The sequence below is a fragment of the Equus quagga genome, chromosome 19 (assembly GCF_021613505.1).
Source record: "Equus quagga isolate Etosha38 chromosome 19, UCLA_HA_Equagga_1.0, whole genome shotgun sequence".
Taxonomy (NCBI): Eukaryota; Metazoa; Chordata; class Mammalia; order Perissodactyla; family Equidae; genus Equus; species Equus quagga.
In genome coordinates, this window is record NC_060285.1 from 25,357,205 (window position 1) to 25,384,040 (window position 26,836).

The 26,836-nt window shown below is 41.2% G+C and overlaps 1 protein-coding gene across 3 annotated transcripts in view; it reads left to right on the forward strand.

The window, feature by feature from the left end:
* The first annotated feature begins 1,380 nt into the window (after positions 1–1,380).
* Positions 1,381–26,836, forward strand: part of NTN4 (netrin 4) — a 111,618-nt gene continuing 86,162 nt past the window's right edge. For 2 of the 3 annotated variants that reach the window (XM_046646465.1, XM_046646466.1), the window contains exons 1-2: positions 2,330–2,460; positions 5,270–5,799. In XM_046646465.1, the coding sequence (XP_046502421.1) occupies positions 2,406–2,460; positions 5,270–5,799 (585 nt within the window). In that variant the 5' untranslated portion in view covers positions 2,330–2,405. Of the gene's footprint in view, positions 1,583–2,329; positions 2,461–5,269; positions 5,800–26,836 lie in introns of those variants that run through there. The other variant, XM_046646467.1, reaches the window with a different exon arrangement.

The window sequence follows — 26,836 nt, forward strand, 5'->3', positions numbered from 1 at the left end:
TCCTTTAGAATATGGGGAATCATTCTGATTTCACTGGTTTTCTTCTTAATCCCTGTTCTTAGTATATAAAAATAGTTTTAATGTAACTCTATCAAAAACATTTAATGAAAATTTACTATGTTCCTAGCAGGTGTTCTCAGTTAAGAATATATATTGAAATATATATTGAAGAATATAAGAATGTTTTGTATAGCCTAAGTATAAAAGATGCTTTACCATTAAGGAAGTTACTGTCTTGTTAAAAGAAACAAGAACCAGCTATAGAGCAATCAAGGAAGTATACTATCCAGGCAGGATTGATGCAAATAGCAAATGCTTTTGAAATTTGTAATGAGAAATGGGGTAGTTCTGCCTCAATATAGTAGCCTGAGAAGTTAATAATAAATGTGCATTTTCTTTCTTCCTTTTTTTAAAATTTGCTTTGGCTATTGTTAATATTAGTGCTAAAAGGCTTTAACTGTTATAATTTCCTATCATCGATTTGGTAAAAAGAATAATTTGAAGAGGTGTTTCAGTGACTCCATCAGTAGCATATCTATAAGATAGCAAGAAAGCCCCAACATTGCCAATATTTGAAAACTCAAAGGGTTTATTTTCTAAAGTGTTACGTGAATTGCTGTCCTATACCTTTTGCCACTTCCCAGTGTTGGCCAGAAGAATAATTTTAATGTTTCCCAAATGGATGATGCTGACCTCACCCCAGTTCCTCCTGAGAGATAAATACTTCTTACACATCCCCAGCAGGGTCATTATAAATAATACCTACATGTGCCCCAAAGCTCTGAATTATCATCATCAGGAACACACACAACCGCACCGTATCTATAAAGTAGTTAATTTTCTGGAAAATATGCAAAGCCTCAAAATGAACACTGCAATAAAAAATTGCTTTCTACTTAACTTTTGCCTGTTTCCCGGGATGTGTACATAGAATTATATTCTCATAGAACTTGTAAAAGTCCCAGACTCGAGTGCTATTTAATCTTCCATAAACAGCAGCTCTGAGCAATCCTATCCACAATTAGCTACTTGTGGTTGCTATTAAATTGTTCCCCATAACTTATTTCACAACATTGTTGTTACAGAGCACAACACACTCTACATGGAGAGGGCTTGGAAGGACCAAAGAGGTTCTCTTTGTCACGTCTCTGCCTCTAGACAAGGATGTTCTTAAACTGCCCACTAGCTAATCCTATGACCCTTTTCTTTTAGCACCTTGAGTTTGAATTAGGGAACACTTTTTACGTCAAAATGGATACACCTCGGATAAAGTCAGCCTTGCTCGTTTAGCCGAGACGCCCTCCCCCGCCCCCCAAAGGCGGCAGAGCAGCAGCGAACGCGCTGAGCAGTTAGTGCACTCTCCGACGCCGGTGACCCCGGGCTGGGTCGGAGGGGTCCTTCCTGGGGTCGCGAGGATCCTGGAGAAGGGGTGGCGGGGGTGGCGAAGGGAACGGGGAGGGCTTGTTTTGCTGGGGGATGTGAGAAGTAGGCGCTAGCCTGTTTCGCGGTTTTTAAAGCCCCTTGGCATGCCCTGACCTGATCAAGAGGGAGTCAACTGCTCTCTGGAATGTTCCGGGAGAAGGTGGGAGACTGCTTCCTAGAGAAGGCCTGTGGGTGCTGGAGGGCACTAGGGGGGTCACGCAGGGAGATGCAGGGCAAGCGCCGGGAGGGGTCCGAGGGAAGCTGGGGGCCGAGGTGACGGGCGCGCGCGGGGGTGAGGCGGGGGGACCAGCTGGCGGCGGGGCAGCGAGGGCGGCCGGTCGGGCAGGGTATCCCTCCCAGGCGGCGGCGGTGACCCGGCCGCGCGGGCTGCACCGCCCGGGCTGTCAAGCGAGCGCGGGGGGCGGGCGGGAGGAAGGGGTGGAGGTGCAAGGGGCGGAGGGCTGGCACCGGAGCGCCGCGGTGTCGGTGCAATAAAAATGCATCCCATGGAACTGCCCATGGAGAAGGACGGGACCGAGACGCAGCAGCCGGAGGAGGTGGTAAAAGCGGAGGAGGACGCCCAGGAGGCGGCGGCGGCGGCGGCGGCGGCCGGGAAGTGAAAGGTCTCGCAAAGTTCAGCGGCTGCTGCGGGCGCTGAGCCCCGGGCTAGCGGCGGCCGAGCCCGCAAGACCGCTCCGCGGGGCAGCGCGGCCAGGCCGGCTATGGTCCTGGGGCTCCCGCCGCCCCCGAGGTGCCCGGGCCCCTCCAGGCCGGTGCGCGAGGGTCACCCCACCGCCCGGCGCAGCCCCGGCCCGCGGCTCCCCGCCGCTGGCGCCCACTGACCGAGCCGGGCGCTCCAGCAGGAGGAAGAGATAGAGAGCCCCGGTTCCTCCCGAGAGCGGTTGGCGCTTCATCCCGCGGCCGAGAGGGCTCGGCTCCCTCCCGCACCCGCCTGGCCCGGCTCCTCCCGGCTCCTCCCGGCCATGGGGAGCTGCGCGCGGCTGCTGCTGCTCTGGGGCTGCTCCGCGGTGGCCGCAGGTGGGTGGTGACGCTGCCGGGCCCCCACCCCCCTTCCCTCGCTCCTTCTGTTCCCCACCTCGGGACTCGGGGGTGCAGGGGAGTGCGGGCTGGGAGCGCCGAGCCCAGCTCCCGAGGATGAAATGAGTGGCCATGTTCCGCCTCCTTTCCCCGAGTCTCCGCAGTTAAAAATACTATTGATTTTTTTGCAACTGCGATACACATGCCCTTGGATAACCCGATATCCTGGGTGCGCCCTGCCGGAGATACCGCGACCTTGGTTTCTTTCTCGGTTTGGGCTTGTAAAAAACTGCCTTTCCACTTTGTGAGGGAACAAAGGACCAAGCTCGCCATCCCCCGGCACTTCATGGCCTGAGGAATGATGGGGAGGGGTGGCCCAGCGACCCTAGGCGCGCGTGGGCCGGGGCCGCTGTCTCGTTGAGAGCGATCGCCGTCGTTCCCGACCTCATGCTGGGTACTAGGGAGCCAGGTAGGGACACCTGGAAGGGGGTGAGTGCTCTCGCACCCGGGCAGTGCCTGAACGCAGTGAGACCCCGGGCCAGGACGATAGGTGGTGATCACGCTGGGCTGCACGGAGTTGGCTGACAGCCCCTGGGGAATTGGTACCCTGGCCGAGGCTCCGCGGGAGGTCGGAGGCGGGTCTGCTCCCTGTCTCGGTAACTGGACAACCGGCAGAGGCGTCGTCAGATGCGCTCTCCCTCCCACTTCCATCCTGGCTTTCTTGGGCTGCCCTTGGCCACCCGTTTCTAGCTCGCCTCGCCGTTTCTAAATTCGGGAACCCCTTCTGCTCCTCTCCCTGCCTCCTGCGGGTCACCTGGTTTCCAGTTAGGCGTTAGTGCAGCTCAGTGTGTGAGGGGGAAAGAAAGTGAGGGACTCTGTGACCATCCGTTCTCTCAAACTCTCTCCCTTGCTCCAGAAAGAGGAGTGCGGGCTGGAGAGACAGACTGGTGGATAGAGAGCCTTGGCACACTCCTCCCTTCCCTCCGGCTTCTTCCACTCAGCGTGCAGAGACGCTGGCGCGAAGTAAAAGCCATGGTTTAGAATCTACATCCCAAACCAGTCAGAGTCGTAGGAGCATCCTTGCCATCCTTGGATGGCTACTTCTTCAGGGATCTCCAAGTATTTTGTCCACCAGTTATTTGCCTGGCTCCAATCTTTATGGACTTAATTAGTTCTAGGGCATTGGAAATTATTCATTACTTTCCCAAAGGAGCTATTGCAGGTCGAAGATTTTGCTTTAATTCTTTCTACTTTATGCACCTCTGTGCGCTGATACATGCTCCCCCAACCACAAAGTGAACTTTAATAAACCTTGCCCTTTTCAAACCATATTATGGCAAAAACATGCAAGCAATCAAGAGGTTGTAAATAAATATCACAAGGCAAGTGTCTAAGTCAAAAATACTTGTACAGGCAGTATATGATTTTCCCCCGAAATGCTTTACGGGTGAGTCATAGCACACTGTGTGTTTGGGTGATCTTGGCCACAAGCAACTGTTGCCCCAGCTAATCAGAACAGAGTCCAGGAGTAATGCAGAGTTGAATTTGACATTTAAAAAATATGTCTACAGAAGCCCTTTCTTTTAATTGCAAAGGCTATGTGGGGCTGGTGATTGTCAGTCAGTGTGTGAAATGTCACTGTTTTCGTGTAAGCTGTCATTTGGCTTCTCCAACAGGACAGTGATAACAGTTCAGAGGTGCTCCCCCTTAAGAAGCAGAAATGTTCACTTAGCCAGAATTTGGGGTTTGACTTCCTTTTCCTTCTTTCCCTCTCTGTTTTAACTTTTAAAATAGATGATTTCGCTTAAGGTATTCATAATTAAAATGACAAACCCAAATTAAAGGATTATAATATTAAGTCAAGATGTTAATAAGTGGATAATGTTTATTATTCTAAGTAATTTTAAAACATTCAAGTCTGTTGGACCTTTGTCTGGATGGAAGTGTGTGTTTCTTTAAGAAGGTGTTTTAGTTCACAGATAATGTTTAAAGGTGCTGTTAGTGGCTGCCAGACTTTAAACATTTCTCCTGTTAAGCGAACAGGTAACTACTGTATAACCTGTCATAGGTAGAAGCACTCCAGGGGCAGAGAGCAAGTCAAATAAGCTTTGCTGCCATTTGGCAGTTTAGGGAGGGTTTTTTTGTTATGTTTACTTAAAATTAAAAATAGATATTGCGCATCTGAGCTCCCGTTATCTCTAACTTTGCCTCCCTAAATGAGATCCTGTTGTATATTGATTAAATATCTCATATTGCTTTTCCTAGGGAACTTGTCCCTTCATCTTTTTGGCTTAAAAATATAATAGAATTCTACATTTCCTCCTTAACGCATTCTCATAAACATGTTCAATAATGCTAAGAATTCCAATTATACTTGATAGACTAAACTGAGTAATCTTAAAAACATTATTGTTTTTTGGTAGTATTTAAGTTGTGACTTCAAAACAAGTATATTTCAAGTATAGAATGTTTAGAAAGCCAAGTACTTGAAAAGGTTGAGGTGCACTATCTTTATCCCCATGTTTCCATTTTCCTTCCTCTCGCCCTTTACCTGAAGTGGTTGTATTTTGTGTTATGTGAATTTTATATCTGAACGTGAAGTGCACACACACATGCACACTCACACACTTGGATCCACAAATGCAGTATAAATGCAGAATCATATTTATGCTCCAGTTTAGTAGAATTTCCTCTTTACGGAAAGTCTCAAACTCTTTGGGGATAACTTGACTGTTGGAGATAGTCTAAGTGGATGGAAGAGCTTTCCAGATGGGTTTGTCTTGAATAACATATGCTTCCCCTTCTCTAGGACTGAGTGGAGTAGCTGGAGTGAGTTCCCGCTGTGAAAAAGCCTGCAACCCTCGGATGGGAAATTTGGCTTTAGGGAGAAAACTCTGGGCAGACACCACCTGTGGTCAGAACGCCACTGAACTGTACTGCTTCTTTAGTGAGAACACTGATCTGACTTGTCGGCAGCCCAAATGTGACAAATGCAATGCTGCCCAGCCTCACCTGGCTCACCTGCCAGCTGCCATGGCAGACTCGTCCTTCAGGTTTCCTCGCACATGGTGGCAGTCTGCTGAGGATGTGCACAGAGAAAAGATCCAATTAGACCTGGAAGCTGAATTCTACTTCACTCATCTAATTATGGTGTTCAAGTCCCCCAGGCCGGCAGCCATGGTCCTGGACCGGTCCCAGGACTTTGGGAAGACATGGAAGCCTTACAAGTACTTTGCAACTAACTGCTCTGCTACATTTGGCCTGGAAGATGATGTTGTCAAGAAGGGAGCTATTTGCACTTCTAGATACTCCAGTCCTTTTCCGTGCACTGGAGGAGAGGTAAGGGCACACGCTTAACTCTACACTGTAAGTAAGGTAGAAAAATGCTACCAGCCCACATTTTTTTTAAAGCATGAAAGTATACTTGTAGCAACATGAATGAAATTAGAATTTTTCATGAGCTTTATTTGTCATAAATTATTTCTCACCCTTAGACATGGATGTGTAGTCATTTTCAAGCCAGTTGCCCACTGGCTAGGTTTAACTCAGAATTCTTAGATTTTAATTTTGTTTTCATTGTAAGAAAGAGTAGACACACAGCATCATCACTTCACCTTAGAGATTTAAAAGGGACTACTTACTGTGCTTCTGAAGAGGCGAGAGTTACTGAGACAGCCTGTTCCTGGAGCCCATGTTGATATCTTCCTGAAACTGTTAACATAAATAGGAAGTAAATAAAAATAAAGCCAAGGGAGAAAAAAACCTGTTTGTCAGAAGAGTACTTTTATATAACGGTGGGGTTTTATTGTTAGGATTATGAGAGTGCGTAACAAACAAGTGAAGGTAGTTTCTTTTAAGATACAAGAGTTGTTTTTGGACCCACAGATACATCGGTTCCAGCTTAGGGATTTTGGTCCTCCTACCTGGGCCCAAGACCATCTCAATTTCATTCTGCAAAACAACCTCCTTAGCTGCTAGGCCAATTTCTGTGTGGCGTGTTTTCACTTTGTTTCATATTTCCCCTCCCCTAAGGAAGAAAAGGTCTTTTTAACTTATACAGACATACCTAGAAAGTTGTCTTGCCCCCAGATATATGAAAACATTCAGAGAAAACTGGGTGAGAGCAGATTAAGAGAATAAAATACCTTCAACATGTAGATCAAGAAATATAGATTTAAAAAAAAAAGAGAGGAGAGAGTATAATCTTTCTAATTCTGGTACATGTCACGAACACACAGACTAGATAAGTGTTTCTCAGCTAGGGGTGATTTTGCCTATTCCTGCCCCCCCCCCCCACCCCCCCCCCCCCCCCCCGCCCTAGGAAACATGTGGCAATGTCTGAAGACATTTTTCCTGGGTGGAGGCCAGGGATGCTGCCAAACCTCCTACAGTACACAAGACAGCACCCCTCCCATTCCCAACAAAGAATTATTAGCCCCAAATGTCAACAGTACCAAGGCTGAGAAAAGCCTGCACTACGTGTTAGGCATGCGTCCAATGCATGTAGGCTAATGGCCGCAGAGACTAAGGTAAGCACTTTTCTAGCAGCCATTTAGATTACTATTCACAGACTTCCTAGATGGTTGCATTTAGTAAACATCTGCTGAGCCTCTACCATGTGTCAGGCACTGTACTCAGTGCTGCCAATTCTGCCTTTGGTTTGGAGGGAGGAGTGCCGATGAAAAGGCTGGTTTGGGAACGTCTTCCCCCGGGGCCACAGACGCATTTGGACATTTGCCATATCATCCGACTACTTCTTCGGTGTGCACTCTGCAGACCAGGAACAGTGCTGCTGGCATCGGAACCGAGTAGGATGTGGCACAGCAGCACACGAGACTGTTTTCCATTCTTCTTCACAGTCCCTAAAGTTGGCTTAATATTATAAACCCGTGTGCACCCTGTCATGATGGACAGTTTTAAAGATACCAGGACAGGAAAGAGACAGATAAGTTAGACTCATTGTTTTCCTATGTGGAGAACACTTTGTGTTGCAAACAAATGAATGGCTTGAACTCTCAAATTGCTTTGGAATTGATCCACAGGCTCCTATCAGCTCCCTACATCTCAGTGCTACTGGGCCATGTGTATCTCTGAAGTAGCAAAAACACAGTTTCGGTAACCAGATGGCAGGCATGCTTGCTTAGCAAACATCACATTGAATGTATTACAATGGCCCAGCAATTACTTAGAGATGACTAAAGCAACATTTATTTAACCTATAGTGGAAGCAAAATCTTGTTTTCTTTAACGCCAAACTACTTATTGTCGTCAATGCTTACATCAAATTTCAAGCAAATAGAGACTAAAATTTATGTCACAGTGTTATTTCAATGTACAGTCACCTTTTATATCCAGTTTTAAAACATTTTTTATGATAGTTATTATTTCAACGGAGATATTTCAATGGCAAGAAAAACACTAAGTGCCACCTAGTTCCTTCTAGAGCCTTATTTGCAAGTGTACATTAAACCATCATAGAATTTCTTCCCTTCAGAGGACAGATTTGGGAACAGATTTTTCACTCCTGAGTTAGAGAGTAGAAGAGAGTCTTCCTCAAAGATCAAGACCAGAGGAAGCCTCCCTGGAAATAATTATCACCTACCTCTCCTACATTGTTTTGGAATATAAATTTGTGCTGAGCTACGAGTTAATTTTGCAGTACAACTCTATGTCATCAATCTCCAAGTTTGGAAATTGATCAGAAAAACAAACCAATTAATCTAGTGTCAAATCAATAGTCTCAAATTTCATTTATTGCTTATTTATATTATAAACCTGTAGCTTCCTCTGTTCTGTATAAGACTTCTTAGGACTTCTCTAGGTATTACCCTACTACTCAAGCTAACATAGATAGATCCCAGACTTAATTGGTTTCCATTATTCATTCTGAAATACTTCTTTGGGCTTGGAGAGCCCTGTGGCTTCATGTCTAAGAAATTAGAGACCTCCGTCTTCAGAGGTGAAGGCACCAGTCATCTAAAAGAGGACTTTCAACAGATAGGCCCGAAAATTACCCAGAAGAATACTTTTTAAATCAAAGTTAAATCTGCTACACAGAAACTTCCTAAACTGGTCAGCAGTTTCAACGAATGGCATATGGTTATCCTAAAATTTGTCTCTTTTACAAAAAGAGATTGAAGCTCAGAGGTAAAGCGACTTGCCCAGCAGCTTATGGTTAGTCATGTGACCGAGCCAGGATGAAATTACAACTCTTCTGACTCTAAGTCTAGTATTTGTTCCATAAAACTAATCTCTCTGCATTAACGACCCCCAGGAACTGCTAGCAGAGAGATACATGCATGTCCCGGCTCACTCTTTCGTAACTGTTTGCTATTCCTGTGGATATGGCATGAAGGTAAAGAAGAATTTGCCAAACAGCTTTCTCCAGAGCAGGAACATCCTCTGAGGTGTCCATGATGTTCTGGGTGTAAAAGGTTCAATGGCCAAAGTAGGTTGGGAAACACTGACTGGGTTTAAAAGAATTAAACATTTATAATTACATAAATATTCTCATTATGAGTCCTGTATCCCCAAGTGGGAAATATAGGATGTGACATTCCTAAACTTATTTGTCCATGGAACCCTCTTTTTGCAGAACTCCATTTACTATCCTTCAGAAGTCTAGAGATCCACTGAGCACAACTTGGGAAATGCTGGGGTAGAGGTGTTAAGTGCTTCCAAAATCCTGTTATAAGGCACAGACAGAGGGAGATGTTGTTCAAGGGGTACAAAGTTTCAGTGATACAATATGCATGAGTTCTGAAGATCTAACATACAGCAATATAACTATAGTTAACAATACTGTGTTGTATTCTTAAAATTTACTAAGAGGGTAGATCCTAAGTGTTCTTACCACGCACATCCCGTCCATCTGATGGGATGGATGTGTTAATTAGTTTGAATGTAGTGATTATTTCACAGTGCATATGTACATCAAATCATCAAATTGTATACCTTAAATATATACAATTCTTAATTTTCGAATATACCTCAATTTAAAAAAAGGTACAGACAGGCCTGGTACTTGGCATGGTTTGACATCAAGGCTCTCTGTCATTTGGGGGCTTAGTCTCCTATTTAGTTGGAGCAGTAGATAATAATAGCCTTGAAGCTAAAGGTGATAGGTTAATTAGACTTTTTCAGGATGCAAAGAAGCATCCTCAGATCACCTCTAGGCACAGAAAACATAGAGACATGGGGAGATGTAGTATGCCATTTCAAGTCCCACACAGTCAGGCCTCATGGAACTGGAATTCCAATGATCGCTGTTTAGGAAACAGCATCGTTCCAGTGATCCCAAAGCAGCTCTAGAGTGATGTAGTTATCACCTCCTTGGAAGTGAGCATCACTTGCTCCCTGCTCTATTAATTCATTATTAAAAGAACTCTATTCAAAATTAGGCAGCAACCAACCAAACCTCCAAGGCATTATGAATATATAAACATTCGAAGGGAGGCAGCACTACAGGGAAGCCAAGAACAGAGGGAGTAGCGGGGTCTCAAATGAAGCACTAGGCAAGGATTGTTAAAAAAAGTAAGGATTGCATGTGTCTTATATGCCTCTGTATCCCAGCATTTACCACATCGCTTGGATCACAGTAAGCAATCAATAAATCTGTACTGAATGAATGAATGATGTGACAAGCAGGAGTAGGGTAGAAGAATATCCTTAAATGACACAGAAGGAGGAATGAATATAAGCCTTGAGTTGAGGATAAAGTTTAGAAACCTTGGTTAACCTGGAGAAGCTGAATTGGTAATAACATGAGATAAGTTGTGGTTGGGAAAAGGCCAGTAATGAATGATCCTCAATAATGTTCATTTGTCCATTTATTCGTCAAATAATTTTTGACCTATTATGTGTCTGATCCCGTTCCAGATGCTGGGGATATAGCAGTGAACCCAAGAGATAAAAATCCCTGTCCCCATGAAGCTTAGATACTGGCTGAAGGGTGGAGGGGAGGAGATAGAACAAATAATTGAGTAAAATATACAGTATGTCGGAGTGTGGTAAGCATTAAGGAGAAAATAAACCAGGGTAGGGGATGGGAAATGCTGGTGGGAAAGGGCTCGCTGTTTTTAAAACAGATTGAACGATTTGTGTTTGATGGAATAGACAATAACAAAAATTCTGTTTCTGGCAAGTTTCCAATTAAGTGAACAAAATCTGTAATTAAGGATCTCATTTCTTTCCATCTGTGGATGTGGGAAAATGAAGTTCTGTATTAAGATGACAAACATTGGTAAAAATCCCTCTTGCCAGCGTTTCTTAGACTGAGAGCATTTGAAAAGGAACCTAAATGGAAAAACACATGACTGATGAGTAATCTGAAGCCTAAAGAGAGTTAAGTGACTTGTCTACAATTACTCAGCTGAAATCCGTATTTCCTGACTTCTAGCCCAGTGCTATTTCCACTATACTAGGTTGCAATTCCTTTGTGCCAAGCCAGGTAGTGTGGAAGATAAACAAAACTATATACATTCCTCTCCTTTGCAGTCCTTACAGACTACTGAGTAAAAGATTAAACATGATAATTTATGGACTGATTTATTAAATAATATGAGAGAGTGCCTGATTAATTCCCCAAATATGTTGTGCAGATAATATGCCTTTCAGGACCCAAGTATTTGTCTCTTTAGGCCATTGAAAGGATTCTGTTTCAATACCTTGTGATAAAGTCTGTATGCCGCAAGTGTACAGAAAATGATACATTACTTAATCAAGGTTTTATGGGTATTTACATTTATAATGTGCTAAGCAATATTTAGGACTTTTAAACTGAGAAGTTAAAATGAAGTCATCCACGAGTACGAATGCTTTCTAAACACTACTCTTTGGTTAGGTACCTGTTTTCTTCAATCATTGAAATCTACTCATACCTATTTTTGCAGAAGTGATAGTCACGAGTCATGGTGGCATCTAGTATCTATTGGAGCCTTCTCATGTGCCAGGCATTTTGTAGAGTGTACCGCCTCCCTTACTCTCACAAGAACCCTGTTAGTTCGGTACCAGTATTAACCCCATTTTACAGACAAAGAAACTGAGACTTAGTGAGTCAAAGTAACTTAGTCAAATAAGTAATGAGCTAACCTGTGCCAGAGCTGGGATTATTAGCTTGCCTTAAAATTATATGATTGGGTTTCATTATAACTTCAAAATTTAAAAAAATGCTAAACTAAAACTAAATTGCTCTGGTAATTATTAGATATTGTATACAACTTACAGTTTGATAATTTGTAATATGGTTGCATGAACTTTGCATAATAACTTAATATTTTTTTTACGTTAGATAGAAAAATTATCTATAAGAAGGAAAAACTATTTGCCCTTAATGGTACCCAAGATCATTTAAGCTATATAGGACTGAGTATCACAATTCTTCAGTACCATTTAGCATACTTTTTATTTGATTGGTTTGGTTTTTGGGGGAAGGGATGTAATTTTCATCTATTTAGTAACTATTTTAAGTAACTTTTCCAACTAAGTTAGTCATCCAGTGTATTAAGTTTTGCTTTGTAACATAATCTAGCTATAATTTTGTTGAACTTCCTTGAAAATAAAATGTTGTATATATTTGTTTAGAGTGCTTCGATTATACACACCCTAGGGCTACTCCCTTCCTGGAGGGTGGAGCCAGAGAGTTATAACAGCATGTTTCAAAAAAAACCTTTAGTTTAAAGAAAACCCGCTGGGTGGTTATCAAATAAAATTATTTCAAGACGCTACATAAGAATTAGAACAAAGCCAGAGATGAAATCAATAAACTTCAATTTATTGATTTCAAGGGGTGTATTTTTCCTCCCAAAATACTTCCTTTCTAGCTATTAAAAAAAATCTGTTTAGCATCTGTTTGCTCTTCATTTGCTCAACTGGACGGTTTAACTTTGCCAATATTTGGCTAAAATATTCTGGAAACTTTGAGAAATCAGATTGTACAATGCTGAGTTAGTAATGAATGATTCACACTGAAAAATTAAGGCTGGACAATGAAGAGCCGATGAGGAGCAGGCGCTTGGAGGGCAGGTGCATCTGGGGATACAAGGCAGCTTCCTACCAAGGCATGGAGAACCCTATAAGCCAGAAGGGGGGAATTAGGGGTTTGGGGGCTCTGGAAGATGAGGAAAATGAATCATGCCAGAGAATGTGAAAGTTACTGCTTCTCATCGCTAATCAGAAGTGTCTGAAAACTCGGTGAATATAATCTCTCCATCTTTTGCACTCCCATGCACTCTATGTCACTTACATGTAACTATTAATATCACATCCCCTATCTCTTCTACTCCTATAGTGTTTGCTTCTTGAGGAACTTTGTCCCTTCTATCATTGTATATGCTCTGTGGCTCCCAGCCCACCCCCCGCCCCCACAACCTCTGCACCCAGCACAGATCCATACAAGGCATAAATGTCCAACATATAGTTGTTGAATTGAATTATATGAAAATAACTATGAAATAATAATACTGTCTATTAACTGTCTTGGATGTTACACATCTACTAAGTACTGATCCTTTCAAGGTAGTCATGATTCATTCATTCTTTCTACAAATATTTATAAAATGTCTCCAATGTGCCAGCCACTGTTTTAGCAGTAGGGGTACAGAGCAAAAAGTCAGAAATTCCTGCCCTTGAGCTTATGTTCTAAATGTAAGGTGCTAAACAAGATAAATAAATAAAATTTATAGAATGGTAGCTAGTGATGAGTGTAAAGAAAAAAATCAATCAGAAAGGGGGCTGGGAAGTGGGGAGGGGGTTTTAAATGTTTCAACAGAGCTCCCAGGGAAAGCCTCACTGAGACTTTTGAATAAGGACCTGAAGGAAAGAAGTGAGTGGTGGGCTTATCTAGGGAAAGAGCAAAGGCCCTGAGGAAGTCTGCCTGGTGCTCTGAGGACAGGGAGGAGGCTGGTGCTGAAGTGGAGGGGTCGAGGTGAGGTCAGAGGTCTGAAAGATAATGGGAGGTGCGGGAGATTATGAGAGGCCTCGTAAGTAGGTGCCCAGGATAGCCCAAATTTACATGTAGATCACGTAAACCCTGTTAATTGTTTTTAGTATCCCCTTTCACTTTCAAAGAGAGGGTCGCAATTTGGACTGTAAGTTATTATTATAAGGTCATTGGTTTTTACTCTGAATGATATTGGAAGTCGTTGGAGGTTTTAAGCAGAGGCGGCGATATGATCAATTTATTTTTAATAGGATCACTGTGGCTTGTGTGTTAAGAAAAGACCAAAGCAGGAAGGAGGGAGGCCAGCTAGAATGCTATTGCAATAATTCAGGCTAGATCTGCTGGTGCATGGACAGAGGGTAACTGTGGAAATGAGAAAAAGTGGTTGAGTTCTGGATCTATTTTATGGATAGAACCAACAGCATTTGCTGACGGGTTGAATGAGAGACAAAAGTAAGGATGTTTTTAGCCTGAGCACCTGGAAGGATGGAGGAGCCATTTATTGACGTGGAAAGGCTCTAGGGGGAGCAGATTTGGAGAGGAATGCCAGGAGCTCATTTCTGAACACATTAATTGCCTATGAGACATCCACGCAAAGATACTGAGTAGGCAGCTGGATCTGTGAATCTAGAGTTCAGAGGAGAGGTCTGGACTAAATATATAATTTGAGAGTCATCAGTGTAGAGATGATATTTAAAGCCATGAAACTGGATGAGATCATCAAGGGAGTGGGTGTGGATAGAAAAGAAGAAGGTGTAAGAACTGAACAAAAGGGAGGATCAAACTTAGTCCATTGATGCTGCCATTACCAAAAACACTTTTGCAACTGCCAAGGCTTATATGAAAATCAGTCTCACCAGGCTCTGGGGCCAGCGGTTGTTTAAGCAACAACATGAATTGGATAACATTGACTTACCGTGGTCAGAACAGCAGGTACAAATTCTAAAATGACAGCTGAGAGGGAAGGCATGAGAGCTGCAACTTCAGGTTTTCAAAAGATGAACCAAAACAAAGGGAGAAGGGAAAGCACCGATTGAATCACAAATGATAATGGAAAAGGGAGAGGGAACAGTGTTGAAGGAGAAAGATACCTTTGAAAATACCATGCTGAAAGAGAAATGTTGATTTTAGGGGTCTTCAGATTTTAAAGGCCTCATATTCCATTTCATCTTGACTTATCCAACTTTTCCTCCTTTTTTGACTCGAAATTCCGGCTATGGGAGCAATTTTTTGGAATTTTGCAAAAAAAAAATCGTTTTTTGAATGCCCCTAGGCCATCACAGCATTGGAAATGAAATAAAACTATAGCATTGTACACATTTTTTCTGCTTAATATGCTGTGAAATTTGATTTGCAGAATGCGATGGAGAGCAGCTACCTAAGGCATGGGAGCTGTACAGTTAATCCCGTTTAAGTAAAGGAGTTTACATTTTCACAATTTCAAAAAACGTGTTATTAATGTTTTGAGTAATGTTTACTGCATTAATGTTTAATTGTTCTGTTAAGGAAGAGAAGAGAAAACTAACATTTAGAGATAACAGCAGAATGTGCCAGTTTCTGTGCTGGGCATTTTGCATACATCTCACTTTATCTCTAAGAAAGAAACTCTTTTCCTGGATAGTTTGTCTTGTTAACATACAAACAAAAGCAAAACATCAATCCTGGGGCCAGCCCAGTGGCATAGTGGTTAGGTTTACACACTCTGCTTCGGCAGCCCAGGGTTTGTGGGTTCAGATCCTGGGCACAGACCTACACACTGCTCATCAAGCCATGGTGTGGTGGCATCCCACATATAAAATAGAGGAAGATGGGCACAGATGTTAGTTCAGGGCCAATCTTCCTCACCAAAAAAAAACCTCTCAAAAAACCCCCATAAATCCTCTTTCTTTGTCATATTTCTCTTCTCTTCCTAGCCTTCCTGCACCTGATAGGGGAGCAGAAGTCATTCCAGGCATCAGCTGTGTTTGCTGATGTTACTCTACACTTCATAATTACAGTTCCTAACACACAAAAAGAATATTCAAATGCTTTCTACATGACATCATGTTCATTTGTGCTAAGACTGTATCTTTTGGCTGCTACTGAAAAAGACTTCTACATTTAAAATCAAATTGAAGAGAGAAAATGTAATCACTCTCGTATTCTGTTTTATCTTCATTGAGTTATTGTTTCTTTTCATTTCAGCCAATCTGACCCTTCTGAGATCTATGAGGTTTTCCATCAATTCCTCTTGTAATCGATGCCTACAATTCTCTCATATCCTATGTCCCAATAAATAACTCCTGACCCCACCCTCACTTCCAAATAAAAAGCAAGGTCAATGGAGGACATGTCAAACCAACCATCTATTGGAAGAGCCAGGCACCTCATTCTCCAAGAACCCTCATCCTTGTTGTTTCCCATCCCAACACATCCAAAGGGGTGCAACACTCATCCTTTTGTAACAATAGCTCCCTCTCTAATGACATTAAAAGTTCAGAAGAATGTAGGCCAACTAGGGGATCCTTTCTCGGGGAGGGGGAATAGTGAGGAGGTATAGTTTGCAAAAACGAAAAACAAAAACAAGGTGATGGTCAACTCTTGCTCCCAAACACTCTAGCTCCTTTTCTTCCCGTGTGCTCTATCGATTCCTACTTGTTATTTCTGGCCATTTTTTCTTTCAAATTGTCATTTGTTTTCTCCAAGCATCTAGTCATGTCATGTTAGACCACTTCTTTTATTTCTTCTCTTGCCCCCAAAATACCTATTTGTCTGCAAAACTGGACATGGTAGTAGCCTGCCCCCATAATTTTCTCTCTGGAATCTTCTATCAGTTCTCTCAACTCCATTGCCCTCTTGTCTTCCCATCACATCCCAGTTCTCGATCAATCCTACTGTTCACCTTCTTGCTCCATCAGCTAAACAGCTGAACTCAAATGGGAAATAAAAACACAATTGTACTGAGAGATGCTTCTACAAACTTATGTTTTCCAGTCTCAATCTGGCCCTCAAACTTCCCTGGAAATCCTTTTTTCTTCTTTCATTCCTGCAATGACTCTTTCAAAGTGTCTCTCCTCTCCCAGACCCCTCCTCATACCCGTTGATCACTCTTAGCCAAAGAGCTTGCCTCGTACCTCACTGAGAAAAGGAAAACCTACATGAATGACACCCCTGCCTAACCTAGAAAGGCCTATCAAGGCGAAAAGCTGAGGTCCATTCTCAGTTCCTTTCTCTTCAGCCTCAGTCATTCACCAGGTCCTAGAGTCTCTCTTGAGTACTTGTGCTTCTCTCCATCCCTATAGCTACCAACGGTGAGGCAATCTACCATCATTTTTCCTCCGTATGCATTATTGCAATATTCTTCTGAGTGTTCGCTCTATTCTGTCTTGCTTGCTCCCCGAACTATTCACTATACCACCTCTGAAGGATCTTTATAAAATCCAAATGTCACTTCCCTGCTTAAAACTCTTCAGTGACTCCCCAGTTCCCTCATAACATAGTCCACATTCTTTAATGTGGCAGGCTAGGGCCTTTCTGAAAGGCTGCTGGCCTCATCTCTCATCACTGCCTCTTGCGTCCTAGCCTCCAGCTGTGTATGTTGAGCCACTTGGATTACTCCAAGGTGCCATGATCTTTATCATCCTCTGACCCTTGCACACATGCTTCATTTTCCTGAGATGCTCCTCTCTTCTACTCCCCTCCCCCAGTCCTACCTCTCATTTCCTTAGCTAAGTTGTCACTCAGATATTTTTTGGATGGAAGGATGAATGGATGGAAGAATAGATAATGCCTACTTATCCTTAAGGAGTTTGCTTAAACTTCACCTCTTCCCCAAATTCCGCACTATTCATGTGCATCACACATGTGCATCCATAGCACGTGTTCACCTCTATCATCACATTTATCACATTGTTTCATGAGCGCCTGAAGGTAGTCCAGACCATACTTTGTACTAGTCTAGCACCTAACATGCTGTGTGACATATTAAATAGATATTTATCAAATAAATGAACTCTGAGGTATTGTCGATTAATATTATCAATAACTCTTTATTGCTTTTTGTGGTTTAAAGCATTTTTATGGTAGAGTATCTGGTACACAGACACTAAACAGTCTGTTTCAGAGAATACTTGCTAAGTGTTTCATAAGTTAGCCATTTAGGATGATAGATCCTAAGGCAGACAGTTGATCTGTACAATTTCTAAACCAGGACAATGTCATAGGTTCTACCCCTTGGCAAACCCAAACCACAGGCTCTGTTCCTCATCTGTGAAGGCCTGGCACAAAGGGTTCCAGTTTAGATGGAAAGATATAAATCTCTCACCACTTCTTGGAAAACAGTGGAAGGTGCATGTAAAGGTTAACTTGTTTAGTTTTTCATCAGTGTCGTTGGAAGTGATTGGATAGGGGGCCTCAGGCTTCTGCTTCTGCAGTGTTTGCAGTTGGGCTTCTTTTCACAATGCTGTGTTGGGTACAAGGGTGTTTGTTTTGTGATTCTGGAAAGCAATCGCCTCGTGACACTGCCTCTGGATATACTTGCTCCGCTATTAGGTTCACCCGGGGAAACTGCCAAGCTTGTTACTCCCTCTACCTAAGAACTGCTATTTCAAGTAGGCCAAATCCAACTCACATGCATTTTTAGAGTTGGGAGGAGAAACTTGTTTTGAAGAAAGAGTTTTAAGTGTTATTTTCTTCGACCAAAAAACAAACAAACAAAATAAAACTTGTAAGCTATGTCTCTTTCCTGTTACCTGAACTTCACTGTAGGACGTTCCTGCCTTGGAGGAGTTCCCAGTCTGAGTGGGACTTTTAAATTGGTGTCTTTTAAAGGATGAATAATAATTGAAAAGTGGAGAAGAGAATTTCATGGCAAAGTGCACATGTGTAAGGAAAATCAACTCTTGGAATGGTGGGAGAGATGGTATGGTGGGGAGTGGGGAAGAGAGAGGGATGGCAGAAGGTAAGGCTGGTCCTGGAGGCTCAGTTCAGGTTTTACAGGGTCTACTGTGCTGAGTATTTTGGACTTGATCCTGTGGGTAGGGGAAATCAATCAACAGTTCCTCTGGGTAGGGATAACATAATCAGAACCGTTTAAGAAAGGCAACTCAGGGAGCAGTGTGAAAGATTCTTGAGGAAAATTTATGAGAGTAAACTTAATAGTGATAAATATGAATTCTTCTTTTCAAAAATCAGCTGTACTAGCACCAGAGAGGTGTGACTTATCAGCTATTCATGTGAAAAAGACCTGAGGGTTTCAGTTGACTATAATCTCAATGTGAGTCAACAATATATCATGACTGCCAAAAAAGCTAACGCAATCTTCGGCTACGTTAACAGAAGAACAATGTTCCAAACAAAGAAGAGAATGGTCCTTCTGTTGTGTTCTCTACTCAAAGCATAGCTGGAATATTATGTTCAAGTCAAGATATTCCTATTTAGACAAAGCTGAGCAGAACTGGTGAGATCAGTTAGAAACCTCATTACATAATGAACAATTAACTTGGATATTTCGCCTATGAGAGAGGATTTATGGATGTTCAGGAATTGCTAGCATTCTTCAGATGTTTGAAGAGGGATTAAATGGACTCTGATGCTTTCAGAAGGCAAGATTATGACCAAAGAAAGACTTTCTTAAAAGCTGGATGTATCCAAAAGACAAAGTGAGCTCCCTTGAGCTTCTCATCCCATGAGATGTTTCAGCAAAGGCTGAATGATCCCCAGTGAGAGATGTTACAGAGAGGATTCATGCACAGGTTTAGAAGTTTGTCTCAAGACCCTTTAACATCTCATCCATCTCTGAATACACACAGATTATGCCATAGAGTGAGTAAATGCCTTAAGAACTTCCTTTACATCCAAACTCCTCCAATAGCAGAGGCCTTGGGTTTGGCACTGCTTAGCTAGTCATGCCAGTCTTCCTGGTAGCTAAGAGGAGCCCTCGATTTTGGTGTAATCTTTTTAGGGAGATCTCACTTCTTGCAAGGTGGGTGGTCCTTCTTCTTATTCATTGAACATAAGGAAGTTACTTAACTGTCAAAGAAAGGGCAGGCAGGGGAGAAAGAAATGAGTCCCTACTCTCTGAGTCTTTATTTTGTATTAATAGATGACATTTTATCTATAGTTTATAATAGTAGTAGATGCAACGTGGTAGTAAAAGTGTAGGAGTCCCATGTCTAGTCTGTCACCAGGTTCTCGTGGTTGCACCTCTAAGTTGGTTCTCACCTCCACTGTCACCACTTTAGTTCAAATTTCCTCACCTCACACTCAAACCTCTCAAGTAGCCTAAACAGCTCTCTCTTTAATTTAGGGGTCTTAAATTCTTCATTTGTAAATTGAACCAATGTGAAAAAGAGTAATATAAGGCATATATAAGTGTTTTATAAATGGTTAAGTACTACATACATGTTAATTATTATTAATGTAATTCGGTTACATTATTAGTGAAGTGGACTTTTGGGCCAGTTCATCCAGTCATTCAACCAGCAAATATTGGGGTGCTCCCTATGTGTCTAGCACTATCCCAGGCTCCAGCAATAGAGTAGTAAACAAACAGAGACATAAAATGCATTCTAAAGCCCAGGCAACTAACTTACAAATAAATTTTTAGGACACAAACCGTTTGTAAGTTAGGGACTTCCTGTACTAGCATTGGTTAACTGTCAGCGTTTCCAAGAGCGTCGAAGGTCTACGTATTTGCTTAGTGCCTTTGGACATTTAGTTAGAGAACAACATTAGTCTTGGTCACTTATAGTAGATAAAGTGAATATTAAGAAGTATATAATTTCTATTAAAGCAGTAGCCCCCTCGTATTCATAGACAGGCAAAATAGACTGGAAGGAATTACATTTAGAGAAAAATGAACAAATCAGATGTGTACAAAGGACAATTCATGTCTCTTATTCCATATTTAGTTCTACGTATCTCTTGTGCCTCTACAAATTCTTTTTAAACAATATTATGAATGTCAAGTACAAGATAAGGAACTAAGTTTTAAAAGATATTTTTAGATGGCAGTGTTCTTATCAAAACTGAAAAAAATGTATCCACCTACACCTTGCTGGTATTTGAGAATCAAGGAGGAATTTCCAAGTGATCCTAGTAAGAGGTTGCTCTGTAGGGAAGTCAGTGAGCAGAGTTAGGTTCCTGGCCCTCATCTGGATTCTGTATTTGGACTCGCCTTTATTCTTTTGATAAGAATAGAAACTCTTCATGATTTTGTATGGCAGTTTTGTTGTTAAGATTAATGGTTTTTTAAAAATAATATGCTTGGAAAAGTCTCTCTTGAAGTCGTACTCAAGATAGTTGAGGAGTTATAACATATTTAAAAGATTATCAGTTTGACATACTGTAACCAGAACTCGCACACACCCGTTTTCCAAGAACTTTATAAAACATGCACCAGGAACACATGGAAGGTCACGGCCAGGAGTTCATGCATGTGTTATTTCTGCTCCTTTTTAGCTCTCCTTCTTTAAAGGCCCACTTGATAAAGCATTTAGCTCCTTCTGGATGGTCTAGCAGGCGCTATGAGTGTAACCAGGAGGATGTTACCTGTGGAGCTGGTCCCTGGTACTGTTGTCCTCTAAGGCCATTTTAATCTTCTGGTCAGTTTCCAGCCAGTCACTTTGATCACTTCAATTGCTTAGGAAGACTGGGGTGGTGGGGGGATGATTCTGTTTCACATGTAGCTACTGAATATTTAGACTGCTGTGGCCTCCCCCACACCCCACCCCTTTGTTACCTTAGCCTTACCTGCCGGTTTGCCTGTCAATTTAGTTGGCATGTAATCGGAAATACTATTTTTTCATGAACTAAATAATACAATGACAGATTCTATGGAAATATGCAGATACATCACGGCATTCTATTCAGATGTAGAAGTGACTCTTTCTTCCCCTTCCCCACCTCCCCAAATAATGACTATGGAGCTGCAATCTTGCCTCCCTGTTTTACCATGATGGAGATGAGTGCTCAGGAGGCTACATAAATAATGCTCTCATAGTGAATGCATTGTTTTCCTTTCATACCACTATCTCCACCCATCAAATCCATTTTTTCCTAAATAGCTATTTGAAAGTACTGTAAGTCTTTTAAAATCCGAATATTTCTTAGTTTTCAGACAAATCTTGAAATGCATTTGGATTAAAAAAATAAAATGGGGAAAAGGAATGTTCAGAAATAGAGGTTAGAGTTTGTTTGACATCTTAGAGGGGAAAATGTCTAGAAAATATTTTCATCAGTGGCTTATGCATATAAATAAGACGGAGGTCATTTGCTACTCATCTAGAGTGGTACATGGTCTAGGAACTCTGTGAAATGAGACACTGTAGATATTTTACCTGGAGGATGAAAGTTAAGTTGGTGGCTGCCCTTAAATATTTGAAGGACCTCCTTGTTGGAGATAAAATAGGCTTTTTGGGGGTATAATTCCAAGACCAGAAGACAGATCCTAGCTTAACACAGAAGAACTTTTTGATAATTAGAATCATCAGAAAATGAAACATGCTGCCCAATGAGGGTATGAGATCCAGTAGAGGTTGGATGGTTATAGCTATTCCAGAGGAACTTCCTGCATTGAGGAATTTTGGTTAAATGGCTTTATGTTCTCTTCTGATTTCTAAAAATATTTTGAGTTATTTTCTAACACCACTTTGACAGATCTCAATTTTCAAGAATTAAGGGACCACTGAAATCCTATGCATTATTAATTTTCTTATTCAGTTTTGTATCCAGAGTACCTAGCACAATGCCTGATGCAAAGTACCTCCTCAATAAGTAATGGTGGAATTAATAAATAAATGATTTTCGTTAAAAAGCTTAATGTTACATAGACCTGGGATTTTAGCCTATATAATCATGGCGTTTGTCATCACTTAGAAACAAAAATGACACTGATATAAGAGACACAGTTAGAATTTATATTAGCCAGGCTTGCAATCCATCCAGGTTGGACACATCTTTTTCTTATCTAAAATATAAGAAAGAAACGTTTTTATTTTATTTTGTTTTATTTTTTTATTTTTTTGAGGAATATTAGTCCTGAGCTAATGTCTGCTGCCAATCATCCTTTTTGCTGAGGAAGACTGGCCCTGAGCTAACATCCGTGCCCGTCTTCCTCTGCTTTATATGTGGGACGCCTACCACAGTGTGGCTTGCCAAGCAACGCCTTGTCTGCACCCAGGATGCAAGCCAGCGAACCCAGCGCTGCCGAAGCGAACCTGTGCACTTAACTGCTGCGCCACCAGGCCGGCCCCAGGAAACATTTTTAGAATGAAATGAGATTTAATTTATTTCTCCTTGGAGATCAGAATTTCTATTGTAGGCTTTCTTGCTCTGTAAGCCCATTGGCTTAAACATCCTGAAAAATTCTGTAATTCCAGCTCTTCTCTATATGACCTCTACTCTGGAGTAGAAGGAAACACAAAGTAATTTTATAGTATTTACTGTTTTCTGTCTTTATGAATCATATAAATTAGGCCACCAGTCTTTCAGTTGAACTGGTTGTACTTCACTACATGTAGGTCAAAGTAGAGAAAATAATATCCACTTTTTATTTTTAAGCTGATTACCAGCTTTTATTTCGTAAGTCTCTCCTTTAATTCAGCTTTCAGTTCTCTTCCTTAATTCATCTCTTGCAACTAATCCTTATATATCAGACCGGAACTTAATGGGAGAAGGTGTATGGGATTCATCTCTACTGGGGAAGCTTTCCATGGTGTCGATTAATACCTATCTTCAAGGTCTCCTACGAGTGAAGGGCGAAGTGGCCCTGTGCTGCCTAATACAACTGTAATAGCAAATATTTGTCTGTGGTTTAGGGAAGGCTGGGAGGTTCTTTTGAAGTCTTTTTGTTTGGTAGCCAGGATCTCCCCACCAGCGTAACAGTGTTTAAAGTTAGATATTTTTTTTTAAACCTTAATCAGAACGTTTTGGTTGCTCCTGATTAAGTCTCCCAAACGAAAAGTTGAAAGCACACGCTGGGGTAAGTTTGCATTATGGAAATCCCCCGGTGCGCACACACAGCTTCAATGGGAAGCTAGTTTTAAAGTCAAACTAATTGCCAACTGTGGTTTTCTGTGGCACACAGTCAGGGAAAGTGTTTATTTTTAACATATATATATTTATATATACATACATGCATTTTTATGTGGAAGATTAATTGAGGGGATAAACAGAGGGGAATAAAACCATTTTAAAGCCTTTAATGTGAAAAAATGGCTAAAGCCTTTTGCCACAGTGGATGATTTTCCTGGCACTTGGTCTTGTCAGGGTTTAAGAGTTGTATTACTCTTAAAGAGAGGGATAAAACAAAAAACTGTGTGTTTGTAGAAATGTATATATAGCTGGGTAGACATAGGATTCTTCTGGATGTTAACAAATGAGTGTTCATGGTTTATCTTTTTTCTAAAGTGACTAGGTTTTGTAAGTAAATTGGATGACTCTTTTAGTGCACTTCATTTAAAGGAATATCTTAATTGTCTTGTGGCACGAAAATTCACTTTTACTATATGCATAATTTTACATTCTGTATTAAAGTACCTTGATTACAATTAAGTGACTGAGGCATAGAAGTCCATAGCTCTGTTCTGATCACATGCAGTGATAGTGAAATCCTGGGAACCTTCCATTCAATAAGTGAAATATCCACCCAATGGATATGTTGTAATTTCATCCACTTTGAAGAAAACAAAAAAAAGAACACCTGCAACATTATAATTTCTGCTGTTAAATACTGAGTTTGCCTCCAAATACAACAAATTATATAGAAAGCAATTTCATTTCCAAGTTTCATTTGCTCAAGGGGAAAATCTCAGATAGAATCCTCTACCCTTTAGAGAGGAAGGGGAGCTGAGGTAGGGAAGAAATAAGAAAGCAAGAATAATTACATTTAAGTATTCAAACTGATTTCCTTAAAATCAGATAGGTTTTTCCTTTTGTCTCACTTCTGACACTCCAAAAGTTGCAACATTGCAAGTTATCAATTTGAAATGGGATTTCTGCTTCTGCTTGTGAAGGATTAAGTGCTATAAGAATTACCCTTCTGGGGCCAGACCGGTGGCACAGTGGTTAAGTTCGCACGTTCTGCTTTGGCGGCCTGCGGTTTGCTGGTTCGGATCCCAGATGCAGACATGTGTATTGCTTGTCAAGCCATGCTGTGGCAGGCGTCCCACATATAAAGTAGAGGAAGATGGGCACAGATGTTAGATCAGGGCTAATCTTCCTCAAAGGAAAAAAAGAAAAGAAAAGAATTACCCTTCTACATTAAAAAACTAAAAAATCAGAAAAAAAAGTGATACACTTGTTTTCAGACATTGAACAAGAGGCAGCACAAGACTGATCTCCAAGAGAGAAGAAACAAACATGGTGAGCCCTGTGACTGCCCCAGCTTACTGAGGGCACATTTCTAAGCTACGGCACAGGAAGGGGAACCCAGAGTCCAGCGGTTTCACTGAGCCCAGGAAACAAGGATTAGTGCTCAAGGAGGCCAAGGCAGCTAGAATTTGTGGGACAGAATACTGGAGATGAGGGAGCTGTATAAAGAGAGAAGGCCAGAGATCTGCACAAAGTTCTCCTCCTGTCTTTGGGTGAATACTGAGCTGCATTTATGAGTTAAAGCTCTACAAGAGTGGAGAAAGAACCCTCAGAAAGTAGTAGCTAGCTGAACAATTCCTAGTATTCCCACAAGGGTGGGAATACTTCATGTTCCTACCATCCAAAGTGGAAAGCCCTCATAATTTACAAGCATTGGGCAGAGTCCTCAGAAGGGTCCTCAGATGGCCTTGAGAATGGGGTTAAATTAGCCCTAGAATAAAGGCTAGACTGGATTCACCCTAATAAAAATCAAAAAGACCCTCAAAAAGTGTAAACTGACACCAAGTAAATTAACTTCATGTCAGAACAGGGTTTAACCCTTCTTAGAGAAATGTATCAAAATCCAGCAACTAACAGTGTAAAATTCACAGTCGAATGTTCATTCAAAAATTAACAGGCACGAAAATATGATTCCTGACCAGAAAAAAAGTCAACTAATAGAAACACACCCAGAAATGACACAGCTGGTAGAATTAGAAAACAAGGGCATTAAAGCAGCTATCATAAATATACTCCATATGTTCAAGAAAATGCAAACATATTGAAGAAAAAAATGGAAGGTATAAAAAAGATCCAAATAGAATTTCTAAAGATTGAAAATGCAATATCTGAAATGAAACTATACTGCAAGGGATTAACAGCAAATTAGATAGTGCAGAAGAAAAGATCGGTGAACTTGAGAGCATAACAATAGAAACTACAAATGAATGAAGCACACAGAGAAAAGAGACTTGAATAAAAAGAGCATCAGTGAACTGTGGGACAATATTAAGTTGTCTAACATTCGTGTAATTGGAGTCTAAAAGAAGAATCAGAGAACCAAAAAATACATATATATTTGGAAGAATAATAGGCAAAATTTTTCCAAACTTGGTGGAAACTATACATCCACAGATCTAAGAAGCTCAATAAACCTCTAGCAAAAAAAAGCGTAAAGAAAAGCATACTGAACACAGTTGCCAAGGTAACTCAGTGAAGAAAGGATAGTCTTTTTAACAAATGGTGCTGGAATAATTGGACATCCGTATGCAAACAAAACAAAACAAAAGGAAAAAAACCTCAGCAACATCAACACTCAGTTTATACCATATAGAAAAATTAAGTTGAAATGAGCTATGGACCCAAATGTAAGAGCTAAAACTATAAAACTTTTAGGAGAAAATATTTATGACCTTGAGTTAGGCAAACCTTTATTACGTGGGACACAGAAAGCATAAATCATAAAAGGAAAATATTGATACATTGAATTTCAAAGAAATTAAAAACTTTTTCTTTTAAGACACTGTTAAGAAAATGAACAGACAAGCCACAGATGGGGAGAAAATATTTGCAAATCATATATCTGAATATATGTTTATATGTCAGAATTTATAAAGAACTCATAACTCAACAAGAAGAAAAACATGAACAAAAAACAGGCAAAATGTTGGAACAGACACTTAACCAAAGAAGAGTCATCAAATAAACACATGAAAAGATGCTCAACACCATTAGTCAACAGGGAAGTTCACATTAAAACCACAATGAGATACTGCTCGCATTCACTATCAAGGCTAAAATTAAGAAGATTGACAATACCAAGTGTTGGTAAGGATGTATAACAACTAAAACTTTCATCATACATTGCTAGTAGAAATGCAAAATTGTACAACCACTTGAGAAAACAGATTTGCTGTTCCTCATAAAGTTAAACATGCTCTTTTTCTACTACCCAGCAATTCCTCTCCTAAGTACCCATGAAAAGTCACATGTTCTCACAGTGACTTCTCTGTGAATGTCCATAGCACTTTTATTTATAACACCCAAAATCTGTAAACAACCCAAAAGTCTAATTGATGAATGAGTAAACAAACTGCCAAAATTCTT